Raw genomic sequence first — 16,621 nt, forward strand, 5'->3', positions numbered from 1 at the left:
TGTTTTTGTTTTTGACTTATAGCAATGGGATGGGCAAATTAATACACAGGAAATTTGGTTTTAACGTTTAATCGCTTTACATAAAATTGAATCTTCTTCTCATTAATTTAAGGCGTTAAATTGGTCATACAAATTTTATCATCAAAGCTCTCAAACACGTTTCAAGAACTATATATGACTATCATTCTTCTTCGTACAAAGAGTTTTAGATCACAGTAAATTCTAGCTAAAATTGGCGCAAAATATATTAATGCATCTTTAAAGGAAAATAAGAAGTGTAACTAAACATTAAGTAAAGATATTTAAATTTCAGGGACTAGATATAGTTACTTAACATCAAACCACATTGAACAAGTGTTAAATATTAGCACTTCCAGTTCTAAAATGCTCATACCCATTAATTACATTAATACTACTGAAAGGTATGTATAGCATATTTAGAGGAATGTTCTGGCACATAGTGGCAAAGTTATATATGTATGGACAAAACTGGACCATCTTTGGTCAATATGAAATTCGAAAAGATATATTTGTATTTGCTTCTTTTCTCTCCTAAGTGCATAAAAGACTAATTAGAAATATAATAAACATAAAAATTTGGTACAACTTTAACTTATTTCGTCAAATAAAAATAAAAATTGTACTATGAGTTTCCAATATCCATTAAATAAAACACACATTCACTGCCTGTATAACTTAGGCATTTATTGCTATCTATTGTATATCGTTCAAGTAATGAGATACGGATGTTGTGCGAATATATTCACAATTTATAATCTATTTTTAAAAATGTATACCATTTTGAATATATTTCCTTGTAAAATATTCATTCACAATTGGTATTAATAGAAAGTGATTTGTTATCTTCAATTAACTGGCAGTGAAAGTACCGAACGTTTTATCCAACGAAATGTCACTAAAGTTAAAACTTATAATTTGGCTCTAATATGCAACAGCATATTAAAATAAACGTGTATATCAAAGACTCGTTTAATACTTAATAATAGGAGTATGAATGTGGTCAGGAAGTATTAAAAACTCTTATACCATTCGATTAAGCCGCATGAACAGACTGAAAAAGAATTATAATTATGATTTCTTTTATCAGTATATTTCAAATACGATTATTTTCCATGATTAGGCATACCTTTGCAATATCCACGCCTGTTAAATTTTTAACCAAATCCGGTACACGCGTTACTATATTAAATACTTCTTCAGTTAGCTTTTCTGCTCCAATAGTTCCACTTCCACTAGAAACCATTGTTATCTTTTTGGCTTGTGACAAAGGTGCTGCAACTTCAGCGGCAACCTATGAAATATAAGGTGTAAGAGGCGTTTACTTTACTCAGTTAAAAAAATCTTTGAAATTAAGATACAAATTCTTTTTCAATCACCTTTGGAAGAGTATCTAACATCATGTCTATCATAGCAGCACTCTTGTATTCATTCCATGCAGCTGCTTTCTTTGCCATTTGTTCCGCTTCTGCTTTAGCCTTTGCTTCAATGGCAAAGGCTTCTGCTTCGCCACGAATTTTGATGGCTTCTGCTTCGGCTTCAGCTTCCATTACTAAACGCAGTTTATTAGCTTCAGCCATTTTTTCTAATCTGTGAATATATAATATTTATTAACACTTATTTATCAATTTTCTAAAGTCACTCAACTTACCTATATTTTTCTGCATCAGCTGGGCGTCGTACAGTTGCATCCAATTCTCGTTCGCGTCTCATCATTTCTTGTTCTTGTACTGCAATTTCTTGTCCACGTTCAACCACTTTTATTTGCATTTGTTCTTCCATAATCCTTTGCTTAGTTTTTGCAGCTTGCAATTCAAATGCCATCTCTGCTTCTGCTTTCTATAATTAAGATATAAATCAATGTGCTATTCATAGAAACAATGACAAAGATAAAAAGAAAGAACAAAAGAAAAACGAAGATAAGAAAACCTACTTTGGTTTGCACTTCAACGTCATATGCGGCTTTCTTTAATTCAAAATCACGCTGAGCTTTAGCAATCTCGGTATCATTAAGAAAACGAGCAGCCATTCTTTGTTCTTCAGCGATGGCTTCGCGAATTTGAGCATCTCTACGAGCTTCTGCTTCACCGATTCTCGCATCACGTTTCACCTCAGCTGTTCTTGCCATACCAAGAGCTTTCAGGTATCCCTATAAATGATCGATAAATATTTAATATGATATGATTAATAACATTGTATTTTCATTACGAATTTTATGTAATAACATTCATTTTAGCAATTACTTTGAATTCAACCTGAATTAAAGGCAGCATACAATAAGAATATCACACATATTTGAAACACAGAAATTTGCAAATGTGTATAGAATATATGTGCTACCACTGAAGCAAGCACTTGAGATATGCTCTAGTTCCCTCTTATTTGAATATTAATGATCTGTACTAATATTCTTTGAACAGCAGTGCAGTAGCATTATATGTAGTGATAAAACAAAATTTGAACGTACCTTTGCCCCCTGCAAGTAGCAAAACAAAAATGTATTCAATTTACAATGTACAAGAATTGGACTACATTAACTCATATTAATAAGAAATTACTTATAAATATTGCACAATTGCACTTAAAGGGGGACTTTTCATATCAAAAAGACTTTATACATTTTATAATATTCAATTGTTTTGTAATTTTTGCATAAAAGTTGTTCCTGAATTCGTTAATAAGAATCAAATGTTGTTTAGTAGGAAGAAAAAATTAACTTACTTCTTCATCTCGAATATCTTTTAAAGTATAGGACACAACAGTAATGCCCATATTGACTAGATCACTGCTTGCTACTTCAAAAACCTCCTTGCTGAATTTTTTACGATCCTTGTATATTTCCTATTTCGTAGGAATAAAAGAAATTAAATGGAATTAATATTTATTTTTATTTAACAACTTAACTAAAAAATTTTAATGTAATGGTATGTATTATACCTCTACAGTCATGCTTCCCATTATGGCCCGTTGATGTCCTTCTAATGTTACAAGTGCAATATTATGAATTTCTTCTTCAGTTTTCCCAAGAAACTGTTCACATGCTGTGGATAACATTTCCTCATTTTGGCCTTGTATCTTGACCTTTGAACAAATACATAAACATTTGGTAAATAAATAGTCATTTATTTATGACATTTATATGTAAATATTTCAATTATATTAGAAATTAATACCTGTGCAATTCCTGTTACAGATATTGGTACACCTTGACATGTATACACAGTTGGACTTTCTACTTGTAAAGTCATAGTATTCAATGAAATTCTAAAAAATACAAATTTCAATTACAATAGAACTGTTATCAAATATTTATTACATCATTTCTTTATATACAATACAAAAACCAAAATTCAACTATATATAATTTTGAGCTTTGATTTCGTTATTCAATAAGTGTAACAACTTACTTTTGTACTTGTTGGACAATAGGCCAAACAAATACTCGACCACCAGGTACTAGTAGAGGCTTGCTGTAGCAACATCCTTAAAAATAAATTAGTGAAGACAAATTTTAATGTATTATATGATCTTCTTTTTATATTGGTATTATTATATTATAGTATAAAATAAAATACATTTAAAGAGAAAATATACAATTAAATCATATAGTAAAATAACTTAGAATCAACCAGGCAGAATTAATGGAAAATAATGAATCTATATACCACTTAATTAATTTTTCTACTTTATTACGAACTAAATTTTCCAAATCAGTTAATTGACAAAGTGCTCCTCCTATGTCGGCTTAATAAGACGTACTGAAACCGAATAATTTGCAATAGAAATCGGTTGATATAATTACCTGATACTACGAGAGCCTCGTTTGGGCCACAAGTAACGAATCCACAACTCATAGTCGCGGGTATAAAGAAAAACAATAGTTACAGCAAGTTTAAAGGGATTGAATTTCGGTATAATCCCTCTACAGTCAATTGACGTCGCTACGATGTCGTCATTCTGTGAGATCGTATTGGAGCTTATGCCGAGTTTACAATACACGTCACAGCTACACGCTCGCTATTAAGCTTTTATACCTAATAAAGTTCTGTATTGTATTTTAAAGTATTAATCCATTTACATCCGTAAGCAGAATATTCCGCGCATGACGATCGTCTCCTATCACTGAGCACGGACTATTCTGCAAGCCGCGACTTTCTTTTATCACCGGTCCCGAAATATTCCGCGTATGACACCGTTCGCATCTTGCTGTTAATGTACGAGCATTTGAGCTATTTTCGTTGCGTTCTTAACAAATTTTACTTTTGTTATTATTGTGTAGATCTTTTTAACTGCCGTTAAGAGTAAATAGTGTCAATCTAAATCCAAATTTAAAAAAAACCTAATTTTATAATTTAAAATAAAATTTAGTTGCCCGAATGGATTCTGATTATTTTGACGATTTGAATTCAAGTATAGAAATAGGATATACTCAAAGACGTATCCGTCATATTTCGTCAAGCGATCACAGCGAAGTTGGTCAACGCAGTAGTTTTGTAGATAGAGATTTGTATGGAAACCCCAAAATCATACGCCGATTGTACATAATTTTTCAAGCGTGAGCGGTGTAACTGTAAATACACAAGAAGTTGAAATTAACGAAAATAATAAAACTGCTGATATACGGCTGCGCGTGATATGGGCCAACTGTCAATTGGGTGACGGCTGTCTGAACACACTAACTTAAGTAGAGTCATGATGCAAATGAGTTGATAATTCGATAATTTTTATAATATAGATAAAAAAATTTACAGCAATAAATTTAACGATACATATTATGTGTAAATAATAAATTTTTCATTACATATAACTTATATCCTTTATTTCTATTTACAAATAATTTCAAAATCGTCTAAATTGTTTTTTGAATCTTTCATAATGATAATCATCAGTTGCTTTTTCTCCATTATCTTTCCTTTTACTCTTGTAATCATCTCTGGGTGCTGCAACTTTTTTTCTCTCATCAGAATCTTGTTTTGATTTCTGGAAATCTGTATCTTCTATGTTAACTAAAAAGAATAAGAAAGAAATAAAAGTTATTATATGCTATAGAAGTTGACTTATAAATTAGATAAAATAAAAAATGAAGTAGATAGTGTACATCTGTTGTGTTGTACAAAATTCACAGCCATATTTGTTGGGACAAATTGCGAGGGTCCATCTTTCTTTCTGTGCCTATCCCAAAGCAGTTTTAACTTAGCTTCTTCCGTAGCTTCGATATTACGAATCTTTGCTCTGAAAAGGTGTATAATTTATAAATGAGAAAAACATTCTTTTATGTGGAATGTGTTAAAAAGAATCAAGTGTATATTATAAAATCATATACTCTATTCCAAGATCCACTTCTGGAATACCAGATAACATTTGATTTGAAAGCATTTCTTCACTTCTGTGTGCAGAGCTTTGTCTTAAATGTTCAGGTACTGCTTGCAAAGCTGCTTCTTCTGGTGAACAATAAGAACCTTTGTCGTTATTTGATCCATTTTCAGTTGTACCTTCAGTTTTGCTTTTTCTCTTTGATAATTCTTCTTCAATATATTTTACCCTAAAAAAATTAGAAGTCATTAATTATGTATTTATTGAATTATATTAACATCATAAATGCAATATTTACATTTCTTCATCTTCATCGCGTTTATTAGTCTCTGCATTAAATTGTGTGCCAATTCCAGTTTCATATGCATCATTTTGTTTCAATTTTGTATTCTTTAATACAGTCATATTTACCATTCCTCCAGTTTTTACATTAAAAGGGTCAGACTGAAGAAAGAAGAATCTTTCAGAAGGAAAGAAGTTATTATATTTTATTTATTAATTTCATTATTGTTTACCGTCATTACATCAGGTGTTACATTTTCTCCAAGGGCTAATCCAACAACATTTATACCTTTTGGTCTTTCACGAAGTTTTTGTATAGTTTTCATCTCTTCAACTTTTTCCCTAAATAGATATTATATTTATTACTAAAGTGTATAATCTACTACATTTAATGTGTTTGGATTTGTCATTTACCTAACAGAGGCTTCTTCATTTTCATTGTCATCTTCATCTGATGAAACCTGTCGTTTCCTTATCGGTTTCCTTGATTTCTTTTTGAATTCTATTTTCTTTCCTTCTGTACTAGTCATCTATTTTAAAACAAATCCGTAAATAAAAAATGTATATACTTCATATTTTATTACTTTTTCTAAATATGATTTTAAACTAATGATTTATGTCTTACACTACATATGTAAACAACTATTTATATCATAATAGTAAATTTGTAAATTAATGATGAATGCATTCAGAAAAAGATAAAGATTAACAGATTATCGTACACTGTAAAGTGACACTTTTTATCTTATAGACTTTTAGGCAGTTTGTAAAAGCACTTAACATTTGTATTCCATAGGTTATAAAGATATCAGATACGAATGTTACTAGAAAATATTCTATAGTTCCTTTTTAAGAATTCTAGTTCTTTTTTAGAAGTCCTAGTTCTTTCCTAACAGAAAAATTTCCTATCTAAGATGTAGCTATTCGGTTGTTTGTGCTACTTAGTTACACGTGAGAAATACACGTGAAAGTAGATTGTTGTCAATTAAAATTACTTTAAAGAATTCATTATATATGAGAAACTAAATATAAACTTAGAAGTTTTCATATGTTTTATCAACATGAAGAATAAGCCAATTCGTCATAAAGAAACAAATACATTTCAAGTATGTAGCGTAAATAATCACTTGTTTTTCATCAAATATTTTTTATCCTTCTATTCTTCTATTTTAGTTTAAAACATTTACCGAAAGAGTAAATGAAATCGACGTCGATGTATTTCACCGTGTTGCACATCGAAACGAGGAGAACGATGAAGAAATCGAAACGTATTTTCATCAAACACTTCAGAAATGGAATTATCTTAACCTTACTGAAGGTTACTGCAGCTTTAAAAAGAAAGTTCGTGATATCGTAACGCTTCCACAATTGGTTAATCAAAAGCAGTTTGTAGTAGATACATTGATAGAATATTTAGCAAAGAAAGATGTTTTGTTTCTACAACCGATCTTAGAGTAAGTATTAAATTAAAAGTTCTACCTATCATCAACTTAAAGGAAAATATGGATTAAAATAGCTTTTAACAAGCATTATCATATAAATTTTTCATTGCAGATTAGTTGTTGCTATGTCTAAAGACCTACAAAAGGATTTTTATGAATATTTCCCTAGATTTTTAACTGTTATCATTGAGTTATTAAAAACAAAAGACATAGAACAAATAGAATACACATTCACATCATTAGCTTATTTATTTAAATTTTTATGGAAATATCTGGTTAAAAATGTAAAAACTGTACTTGATCTGTTGCTACCATTGTTGGCAGATACACAGCCAACTTATATAAACAACTTTGCAGCTGAAAGTTTTGCATTTGTGGTACGTAAGATAAAAGATAAAGATTCTTTCTTAAAGACAGTATTGCATATATTGATAGGTAATCCAAATATAATACCAGGATGTGGTAAATTATTGTTTGAAGTAATATCTGGTATACCAGGACAATTTCATTCATGTGCAGAACAAATGCTTTTATTATACTTCAATGGATTGAATAATGATTCTCTCAATCAAAGTTTAATGTTTAAATTATTGAAGGAAATTATTAACTGTATGCTACAAAGTATACACTCACAGAAATGCCAGGTACTTTGGTCTGTACTTTTAAATGTCATGGACAAATCAATTGAAGAAACTAAACAGTTTCAATCAAAAATTGGAAAAGAGAAAAGTCTGATTCTTTTGATGCAATTGATAAATATAATTGTTAATCATAGAAATGGAAAAATGGTTATAGATCCTGTACCTCTGATTAAAAAATTGTCACATATTTTAGATACTTTTGAAAATGAAGACAATGTGTTACGAGAAGTTATAAATGTATCAGTTACTATTCTTTTGGCAGCCAATGTTAGATTGATGCAGGAAACATCTAGCCAAATATTACTTAAAGTTATGTCGGTGAAAAATATTCAACTATTATATGGTGCTGTTGAAAGTTTAATCCATTATTCATCATTCGAAACTTTGGTATTGCCACATATAATACGACATAGCATTTTCATTGGTTTTAATGATGATACTTTACAACTGTTTACAAAGATAGTTAATGCAAAAGTTCCTTTATGTCTCAATGGTATCAATTTAAACAAATGGACAAAATACATCTTAGATATAAGAGGTGTAAAATCTGATAGTATTAACTACTTCCAGAAGGAGTTAGAAGTTTTATTGGATAATAGTATATCAACAAATGCATTAAAAATGTTAATTATTTTGCCACATCTGAAGCCTATACCAGCAGAATTTAAGGATATTTTAAAAAGGGGAATATTATCTTTATATAAACGGATATTAAACGATACCAATACAGAAACTGAAATGATCAAATTATGTTTGACATTCTTAATATCTTTAGAATCCGCAATTCACATATTGGAATCAGAAACTTTGCATCAGTTTATGGAAGAGAATGATATAAAAGTATTAGATCTTATTATCAAATATCCTGATAATAAATTCATTTTAAATGCTGTAGATTTATGTGTAACATATTTTAGCACATCACAATACCGAGAAATGTATATAAATCGAACTGTGTTTGAAAACTTAAACAGTAGTATTGCAGAAAAATTGAGTTCACCCTTTAGTGAAATTCGCTTAATAGTAACTCATTTATATCTTTTATTCTCCAATATTAGTGAAGTAAAATTGTCTATTACGAATGAGAAGAAGGAAACAGGTGTTATGGAACATATGTATTTAGCAGAATGTGAACCTATATCAGTACATAGTTATCGAAGTAAATTGCTGCATTTACAAGCATTGTCATATGAAAATGAAGCAATGATAAATTTAGATCTGAAGTATTATGAACTTCCATTACGATATTTACTAGGAAATCTGTATATAAATTTTTCTTTACTTTGGGAACCTATAAGTAAGATCATAGCTACTTTTGCAATCAGGGAATATGAACAGTTTTGGCCTATATTTTTAACTGAATTAAAATGTAATCATGAAGTAACTGTAGACTATAAACCATTATTTGAATGTACAGTTATTTCTGCAATAGAAAATGCTGTGCAAAAATGCAGTGACAAACCAGACTATGAAAATCATAAAATTCTTTTATGGAAATGTATGACAAATTTTTCACATTTCTGTGAGATGAAGAATAGAGATATAACAGGACTATTCATTGATTTTGTAAATCACAACTTTTTTAAGTCAAATTCTGAAGATGCAAGATGTTGCAGTATCTTAAAAGGTCAAGAATCAATTGTTTCTAATAACAACATGGAAATTGATGAAGAAAATGAAAGTGATAACGAATCTGCAGAAAATCAAGAAAATGAGAAAGAGGAAAAAGAAAAAAAGGAAGCTACTATTTCTACAGATACAAAAATGAAACAAATAGATATGGAGTCTAGACAGATAAATAAGATTGTAATAAGTAAGAATTATAAAGTGAAGCTTTTACTTGCTCAACTTGAAGTATTTGAAAAGATAACAAATCCAAGAACATTATATAGGGAATCAGAGATGCAGAACATTTATTTAGACTTGCTGTCATCAAAAGTTCCTGACATTCAAAAGGGTGCTTTAAATTGTCTTCTCACTTATAAACAGAAATATTTAATACCTTATAAGGAAAATTTGCTTAGTATAATTAATGAAAAAAACATGAAAAATGAATTGACACATTTTAAAGTCGATAAAGAAAGTAATATTATACTGGAAGAACATCGCAATGAATTTATACCTATATTAATGCGTATAATTTATGCTAAAATGATTGCAAAAACAGGAATGAGAACTGGTGGTAAAGCTGGAGGTACTTTAAAACGAAAAATGATCTTACGTTTTCTATCTGGAATTCAAGAGAATGAAATGATCATATTTACCAACATGGCATTTAAGCCTTTCAAGAAATATATGCTTGAATTAGATAAGATGAATGATCAACAAATTAACTTGAAACAACTTACACAAACTATTATTGATACTGTAGATTTGAGTAACATTATTCCACCTAAACGTTTGCAGAGTGCCACGAATTTACTTGCAATTTTAATAGAACAATTTGGTAGTAAGATGGGAAAGAAATTGTTACCCTACTTACTTGGTTTGGTAATATGCATTCTGGCAGAAGTAACTGGAATTTTACAGAAATCAGATCAAGTTCATGTTGGATTGTTACAATCTATTAAAAATGTAAGATCCACTTCCATCTCAATATTAGCAAGGTTCTTTGGTCACTTTGAAGATTATGAATGGAATAAATATGAAATAGATGCCTTGTTTAATGTAGCTGTATTTCCATGGTTAGAGAAATTACCTATAGAAGGTATTCACAGTCCTACTCCATTATTGAGGTTGTTTATGGCATGGAGCCAGAACTCACGTTTTTATCCGTTATTTATAAAATATCGCGAAGATAATAAATCTGTTAGTTCTCTTCCTTACATAATGAAACTTTTAGTGGGTTCAAAAACTGAAACACCTGTTATCAGTGCTATTGTTGAAATGATTGAGAAAATGGTAACACTACAAGACTACGGAAAGACAAATGAAAATGATATGGAAGTTGATACACCTTTTGTTCCTTTAACACCTATACTTAATAATTTATCTGAAATAAATGAAGAAGCATTATCTAATGGAGTTAATTATGGATCTACTATTCTTCTCCCACACGTGTTCAGTATTTTACAATATATTAAAAGTAAACTTGAAAAATCAACCAAGGGAATAAATAAATCAGAACTTGTGATTTTATCACGTATTTCAGAATTCGTGAAAGATGCACATGCATGTGATATACTTCTTACTCTTACTTTACCAATATTGACTAAAAAAGCTGGAGCTGGAGAGGGAGAAGAAACGATTATTGAATTGATTACAACCACAATAAACCTTGTAAAGCAAGTGAAGGAACCAACAACGCACATGCGTGCAATTCTACCTTTATTAGGTGCAATATCTGCAATTCCTGCTCGTAAACTCCTGTTGGAACTCTATAAAACAATTGTGGAAAAGTCTACAAACGATTGTCATGGGATATTAATAAAAAATTATGAATTAGTAAGTGCACTTAATGCATGGGATCGCAGGTGGCTTGATCAACCAGATTTTCAAAAAAGATTGGATGCATTTTCTGAAATTAATAATGCAATAGAAAAGGATGAGATTACGTTAGAGTTTGGCATAGCTATTATTTATAATTGTTATTACATTCTTAAAAATGAAGCAGATCTAGCATTAAGAGATAATGCAGGACAGTATCTTAAGCTACTTGGTTGTAAATTGGCACAGAAACATAAAGAAAATGTAGCAGATAGACGTTATTTAATGGACAATACAATTTTACCACTTATAAGAAAAGGGATAACTAGCAAAATTGAAATCGTAAGGCTTCAATCAATAGCTTTTTTGGGACATTTGGCTATGGAATGTTCAGACGTCCATCCCGTCTTACGGGATTTATCTGTATTAACTGATAAGGCGGATCCCGAAGTAGATTTCTTTGAAAACATGCAACATTTGCAACTGCACAGGAGAGCTCGAGCATTTCTTAAATTTTGTAATATAGCAAAAACGTTGAAGAAGCCGTTCAATCCGAGAACATTAACACAGTTTGTCCTTCCTTTTGCTTCTTCATATCTATGCAATGAAGCTTTTATTCATAAAAATAGTCTTATCGATGCTGCAATAGGAACAGTTGGTACTATATGCAAACTTTTACCATGGCATCAATATGAGATTATTCTGAAACATTACTTAGAAAAGCTAAGACATTCTATTGAATTTCAGAAACAACTTGTTAGAGTCATTGTTAGCATTTTAGATTCTTTCCATTTTGATTTGTCAAAATATAAATTTGTAGAAGAATCTTCAGTACTAAAATATAACAAAGAAATTGAAAGGGATCATGAAAAAGAAATAATTTCTGATGAAAAGAAAGAAGGAGAAAGTGTTGCAAAAGGTGATGATAAAAATAATGAAAAACAAGTAGAAGAGAAATTAGATGAATCTTTAAATTCTGAAAATATAGATACTGTGGAAGAAACTGTAGGAAAAGTACGAAATGAAACACAGAAAGAAGTACCTGTAATGGAAAAACAGATCATTCTTTCACAGAATGGAGCACGACGAGTCGTATTTAGTATATCCAAGGAATTGCTACCTCAACTCCATTGTTCCATTATAGCGAGAACGAGTCGCGAAAGTAGTCACAAGATTAACAAGAAAAGAATTGCAATAGATAACGAGGAAGAAGAACTAATGCGAGTTCCAATTGCTCTTGCTTTTGTTAAATTACTACAGAAATTACCTGGACATATTTTAGATGCTAATTTACCAGGGTAAGTATATAATATATACACCTCCATATAAAATTAAAAGATTATTAAAATATTATAATAAATTGTTTCAGAATCTTTATGAAGTTATGTACATTCTTGAAATCTCGTTTAGAATCTGTACGACGTGTTACTCGAGAAATATTACAAAAAATTATGATAACTCTTGGCCCGAAGTATCTTCATTATCTTTTAAGAGAAATGAATACTTTATTAACAAAAGGTTTTCAAGTTCATGTTCTCGCGTTTACAGTACAATCAGTATTAGTAGCTCTGAAACCATATTTTCAGAAATTTGATATCAATGAAAATCTTCAAAGTATTTTATCTGTAAGTAATATTGTAAATACATATTAAAATCTAAATTTTGTGATATATCTAATATTCATATATTCTTGTATTTTAACTAGGTATGTAAAGTAGATCTATTTGGATTAACAGCGGAAGAGAAAGAAGTAATAGGAATTGTGAAAAACGTATCAGAAGCAAAATCTACAAAAAGTTATGACATATTTCATATATTAGCACAATATATTACTGAATCATGTTTGGTGGATTTAATCTTACCATTAAAAGAAGTGCTTATAAGAAGTCATTCGCATAAAACTTTGCAGAAGGTTGTGGAATGTTTCAGAAACATAGTACTAGGTTTAGCTGATAATATCTTTATACCATTGGAACAAATGTTAATATTCCTTTATGGTGTAATTTCTGAAAGTATTCCTGAGTTTAAGTCTGAGAAGAATGATAAAGAATTAACAGAAAAGGAAGTAGAAATACTCAGTAGACAGAAACCAGATTGCTTTATTATACCTCCAGAACCAAAAAATAAAATGGGCATAAAGGCTACTTCAAAAACTTCAAAGAACACCAATGTTCACATTATCATAGAATTTGGTTTAAAACTTTTCCATATTCTGTTAAAAAGAGACAAAATATCTAATACAGAATTTAAGTCCCTGATAGATCCATTTGTACCACACATCAGTGAATGCATAAAATCTCAACATGTGAAGGTAAATTTATTATATTCTTATTGTAAATAATAATCGTGATCAATTGTTTGATATGTTGATATATTTTTTCAGCTAAGCACGTTAGCTTTACAGTGTTTAAACTGGTTGCTTAAAATGGATTTGCTTTCAATACAAGAAACAATTTCTGATATTTGTTCATCTATCTTTATTATCTTGCATAAATATGCTGCAGCTGGCCTAAGTAAAGGAGATAATTTTGATTTAGTGATGGCTGGTTTTAAATGTATGTCTGTAATTGTTCGTGATGTGAAACAGTATGTAATTAGTATAGATCAGTTGAAAGCCTTAATTATGTATGCTGAACAAGATATGCACAACACTGATAAGCAAGCAACAGCATTTGGTTTAATCAAAGCGATAATTGCTCGAAAAATGATTCTTCCTGAAATGCATATCGTTATGGAAAAAGTTGCTGCTTTAAGCATTACTTCTGAACTAGAACACGTTAGAGTACAATCTCGCTCCGTTTTTTATTCTTATCTGATGGAATATCCTCTTGGTAAACATTTACAGAAACATATAGCATTTTATTTGACGCAAGTTAGCTATGAAATGCAACCAGGTCGTCTTAGTGCTTTAGAGATGATTTACAGTATTGTTACAGGATTTCCAGTAGTAAGTACATTTAGTTTTTTCATTCTTCCTCTTTTTCTGTTGATTAAAAGAAAAAAATCAAACTCATAACTTATATATCAATCATAATTTCAGAAAACTTTGGTCTTGAAGTCGGATATCATTTTTATAATGGTGGGTGTAAGATTGATAAATGATGATAATCCAATATGTCGCAAGTTGTGCGCTAAATGTATTAAGGAAATGATTACACGTATACCTTATAATAACAGAAGCAAACTTTTTGATATACTTGTAGCGTGGTTAAAAGATCTTAAGGTAAATTAGTTGAAATTAAATCTTAAGAGTACACATTTAACGTTATAAAATTACTTGATTACGTGTTATTTTAGGTAATGCATCGAACGTTGGGTGCTCAGTTATGCGGTATATTTGTAACAGTAGAAAAGGACACTTTTAAGTCTCGTTTAGATGAAATATTACCGCTTCTTTTGAAACAATTTCATGCAGATTTTAATGATAGCAATGAACCTGGTCGTTTCGTGAAGTTACATACAGAAAAGGAAATGCAATTAAAGAAAGAGCATTATATCAAAGATCCAGAGAGAATGAAAGATCATCATATGTTTCAAGTGTTGCAATTGTTACTAAAAATATCGGCAAATTGTACGGCATTTCTCAAAAGTGAAGAATATAAAAATGCTATTCGTTCGTTTGCTGGTATGTTTAATGTATTACTATATTACCTAATTCGTGAGTGTTTAGTATTAACAGAATTTTGCGTATTTCAGAATATAGTCAGTCCTTATTGGCACATCCTCATACATGGGTGCGTTTAGCAGCGTCTCAACTGATCGGATTTATTTTAGCTGTTCATGACGTTGATAAAATTATAGACCTTTTAGAAAACCCTGAAAAATGTGAAGCAGAAACCAGTTACATGTATTCCGATCCTACTACCGTTATAAAAAGTTTAAGTTTAGACCTAATTGCGCAACTACAGCCTGATATGACGTTAGAAGAATTAGCCGATCAGACTGTTAAAAATTTAATTTTTATCGCGAGAATATTAAAGTCTGTAAAACAGATTAATACTGCTACAGATCAAGTCAATGAAATGAAAGATAAAGATAAGAACCAGTTATCACTTCCTTGGCTTGTTCGAAGGCTGAGAAAGGCTGTAAATATAGAAATAACCCAAGCTCCTAAGTCAATAACAGTGGTACAGTACCCATTATTATCCTTATGTATACTTCCTTATAATGTTAAATAAATAATTAGAATATAAGTGATATTTCTTTTTTCAGCGGACTGCTTTCTTTAAGTGGGTTGGCGGTGTTGTGGCTACAATACCCATGGAATATTTAAATGTGGTACTTTTTAATATTATGTCACCAATTGTGCGTGAAATATCTACTACAGAAGAAAAAAATACCATTTTAAGACGATTAGCTAAAGAAGCGAGTGTGATGATTAAGAAACGATTAGATAGCGAAGAATATACTAGATTATTGAATCGAATACAACAGAATTTGGATATTAAAAAAGCAGAAAGAAAGATGATGCGTACGCAGCAGGTAAATTTGTTACATTTTTACCTTGTCTGTGAAATAAGTGGTAAAAAATGATTAAGAGTACTAAAAATTTTTTTATTACAGTTTGTAACGGATCCAGAATTAGCTGCCAAACGTAAAATTGCAAGACAACAGAAGAAAAAAGAAGCTAAAAAAAGGAGATCTGACAGAGTGACAGGGAAGAAAAGAATGAAAAAACGCGCAAGAAAAGAAGTCGATTTGGATATCATATAAATATTTTAAAAATAATTGTTACCATAAAACATTTTGTCAAGAAAATATTTATTTGTCAGGTTGATGGTATTTTTAGAATAATTGCAAATCTAATGTATATACATATGCAATTTACGTCATACTATATCTTTTTAAAAATAGATAATATGTAGATTTTATACATAAACATGTACATATGTATGTATGTCTTTAATTATTTTTCAATAATACTAAATGAACGTTTATTGTATAATAAGAGAATACATTAATTTATATTATATTAAAAAATATTAGGTTGAGTTATAAGTTCATTTTGCTATATAGATGTGATAAAATCTATTTCATGAAAAACTAACTTATTTTGTTCCTAAATATTCTATAAATATAATTTCTATAAATATCATATCTTTTATAAAAAAATTCAGAGGGGCATATTTTTATATTCTTCAAATAATTTTTATAAAATTTTTTCACATCCATACCTTGGTGAAGATGAAGGATGAGCGAATTTACTACTCAACTCAATATAATTAAAATCAGATCTTTTTACAATACATATAACTACCCTTATACACAGATATTCAAAATTTAATTGCTGTAATTTATTTTATAAATGTCGGATCACATCGATCAATGATTTGAATTAAAAATTTCGAAAGGCTGTTTACAGTTTTAATAATCTTTGAATATTGTTGGACATAGTAAAACCTATTTAATTTTACAATACATAAATCCAGTTTATTTATGTATTGTAATAAGGGACTTATCCGCTCTTAACAACTTCCTCAAAGGATACATATAATTAAA

At 29.8% G+C, this 16,621-nt stretch overlaps 3 protein-coding genes and 1 long non-coding RNA gene across 7 annotated transcripts; 2 read left to right on the forward strand and 2 right to left on the reverse strand.

Annotated features, from left to right (window-relative positions):
• Positions 1-53: 53 nt before the first annotated feature.
• On the reverse strand, positions 54-4,170 carry LOC100740847 (flotillin-1). 3 transcript variants are annotated; one of them, XM_003484676.4, is made up of 11 exons: positions 3,821-4,170; positions 3,426-3,501; positions 3,192-3,282; positions 2,956-3,099; positions 2,740-2,859; positions 2,486-2,494; positions 1,952-2,167; positions 1,670-1,857; positions 1,398-1,608; positions 1,148-1,312; positions 54-1,072 (listed from the first exon to the last, which is right to left on the reverse strand). In XM_003484676.4, exons 1-11 carry the CDS (start codon positions 3,870-3,872, stop codon positions 1,055-1,057), a joined length of 1,290 nt encoding a protein of 429 aa, XP_003484724.1. In that variant the 5' UTR covers positions 3,873-4,170; the 3' UTR covers positions 54-1,054. The 3 variants fall into 3 exon arrangements, with proteins under 3 accessions (XP_003484724.1, XP_012237529.1, XP_003484723.1); XM_012382106.3 differs by having other exon boundaries at positions 3,422-3,501; positions 3,821-3,836; XM_003484675.4 differs by lacking the exon at positions 2,486-2,494.
• Positions 4,171-4,187: 17 nt separating this feature from the next.
• On the forward strand, positions 4,188-4,804 carry LOC117151421. The gene is made up of 2 exons (XR_004461331.1): positions 4,188-4,319; positions 4,387-4,804. It is a non-coding gene; the product is annotated as an uncharacterized LOC117151421 (long non-coding RNA).
• Positions 4,805-4,819: 15 nt separating this feature from the next.
• Positions 4,820-6,438, reverse strand: LOC100741046 (telomere length and silencing protein 1 homolog). Of its 2 annotated transcripts, none has more exons than XM_003484677.4 (7): positions 6,336-6,438; positions 6,028-6,143; positions 5,847-5,955; positions 5,630-5,775; positions 5,342-5,560; positions 5,117-5,250; positions 4,820-5,024 (listed from the first exon to the last, which is right to left on the reverse strand). In XM_003484677.4, exons 2-7 carry the CDS (start codon positions 6,141-6,143, stop codon positions 4,858-4,860), a joined length of 891 nt encoding a protein of 296 aa, XP_003484725.1. In that variant the 5' UTR covers positions 6,336-6,438; the 3' UTR covers positions 4,820-4,857. The 2 variants fall into 2 exon arrangements, with proteins under 2 accessions (XP_003484725.1, XP_012237541.1); XM_012382118.3 differs by having other exon boundaries at positions 6,239-6,432.
• A 96-nt stretch (positions 6,439-6,534) lies between these two features.
• LOC100741169 (small subunit processome component 20 homolog) lies at positions 6,535-16,002 on the forward strand. Its single transcript, XM_003484678.4, has 11 exons — positions 6,535-6,719; positions 6,787-7,067; positions 7,168-12,420; positions 12,492-12,747; positions 12,828-13,433; positions 13,506-14,069; positions 14,163-14,345; positions 14,420-14,747; positions 14,819-15,249; positions 15,335-15,604; positions 15,686-16,002. Exons 1-11 carry the CDS (start codon positions 6,675-6,677, stop codon positions 15,833-15,835), a joined length of 8,367 nt encoding a protein of 2,788 aa, XP_003484726.1. The 5' UTR covers positions 6,535-6,674; the 3' UTR covers positions 15,836-16,002.
• The last annotated feature ends 619 nt before the right edge of the window (positions 16,003-16,621 follow it).

The sequence above is a fragment of the Bombus impatiens genome, unplaced genomic scaffold (assembly GCF_000188095.3).
Source record: "Bombus impatiens unplaced genomic scaffold, BIMP_2.2 scf_0019, whole genome shotgun sequence".
Lineage (NCBI taxonomy): Eukaryota > Metazoa > Arthropoda > Insecta > Hymenoptera > Apidae > Bombus > Bombus impatiens.

Excerpts from the sequence above, each read along its gene's own strand:
- LOC100740847 (XM_003484676.4), bottom strand. The coding sequence starts at position 3,872 with ATGAGTTGTGGATTCGTTACTTGTGGCCCAAACGAGGCTCTCGTAGTA. Across the intron at positions 2,860-2,955 it reads TGGGAAGCATGACTGTAGAG|GAAATATACAAGGATCGTAA; the intron begins GTATAATACATA and ends CCTACGAAATAG. Across the intron at positions 1,313-1,397 it reads TGTTAGATACTCTTCCAAAG|GTTGCCGCTGAAGTTGCAGC; the intron begins GTGATTGAAAAA and ends TATATTTCATAG.
- LOC100741046 (XM_003484677.4), bottom strand. The coding sequence starts at position 6,143 with ATGACTAGTACAGAAGGAAAGAAAATAGAATTCAAAAAGAAATCAAGG. Across the intron at positions 5,956-6,027 it reads AATGAAGAAGCCTCTGTTAG|GGAAAAAGTTGAAGAGATGA; the intron begins GTAAATGACAAA and ends ATATCTATTTAG. Across the intron at positions 5,561-5,629 it reads CGCGATGAAGATGAAGAAAT|GGTAAAATATATTGAAGAAG; the intron begins GTAAATATTGCA and ends TAATTTTTTTAG.
- LOC100741169 (XM_003484678.4), top strand. The coding sequence starts at position 6,675 with ATGAAGAATAAGCCAATTCGTCATAAAGAAACAAATACATTTCAA. Across the intron at positions 6,720-6,786 it reads AAGAAACAAATACATTTCAA|TTTAAAACATTTACCGAAAG; the intron begins GTATGTAGCGTA and ends CTTCTATTTTAG. Across the intron at positions 15,250-15,334 it reads CTCCTAAGTCAATAACAGTG|CGGACTGCTTTCTTTAAGTG; the intron begins GTACAGTACCCA and ends TTCTTTTTTCAG.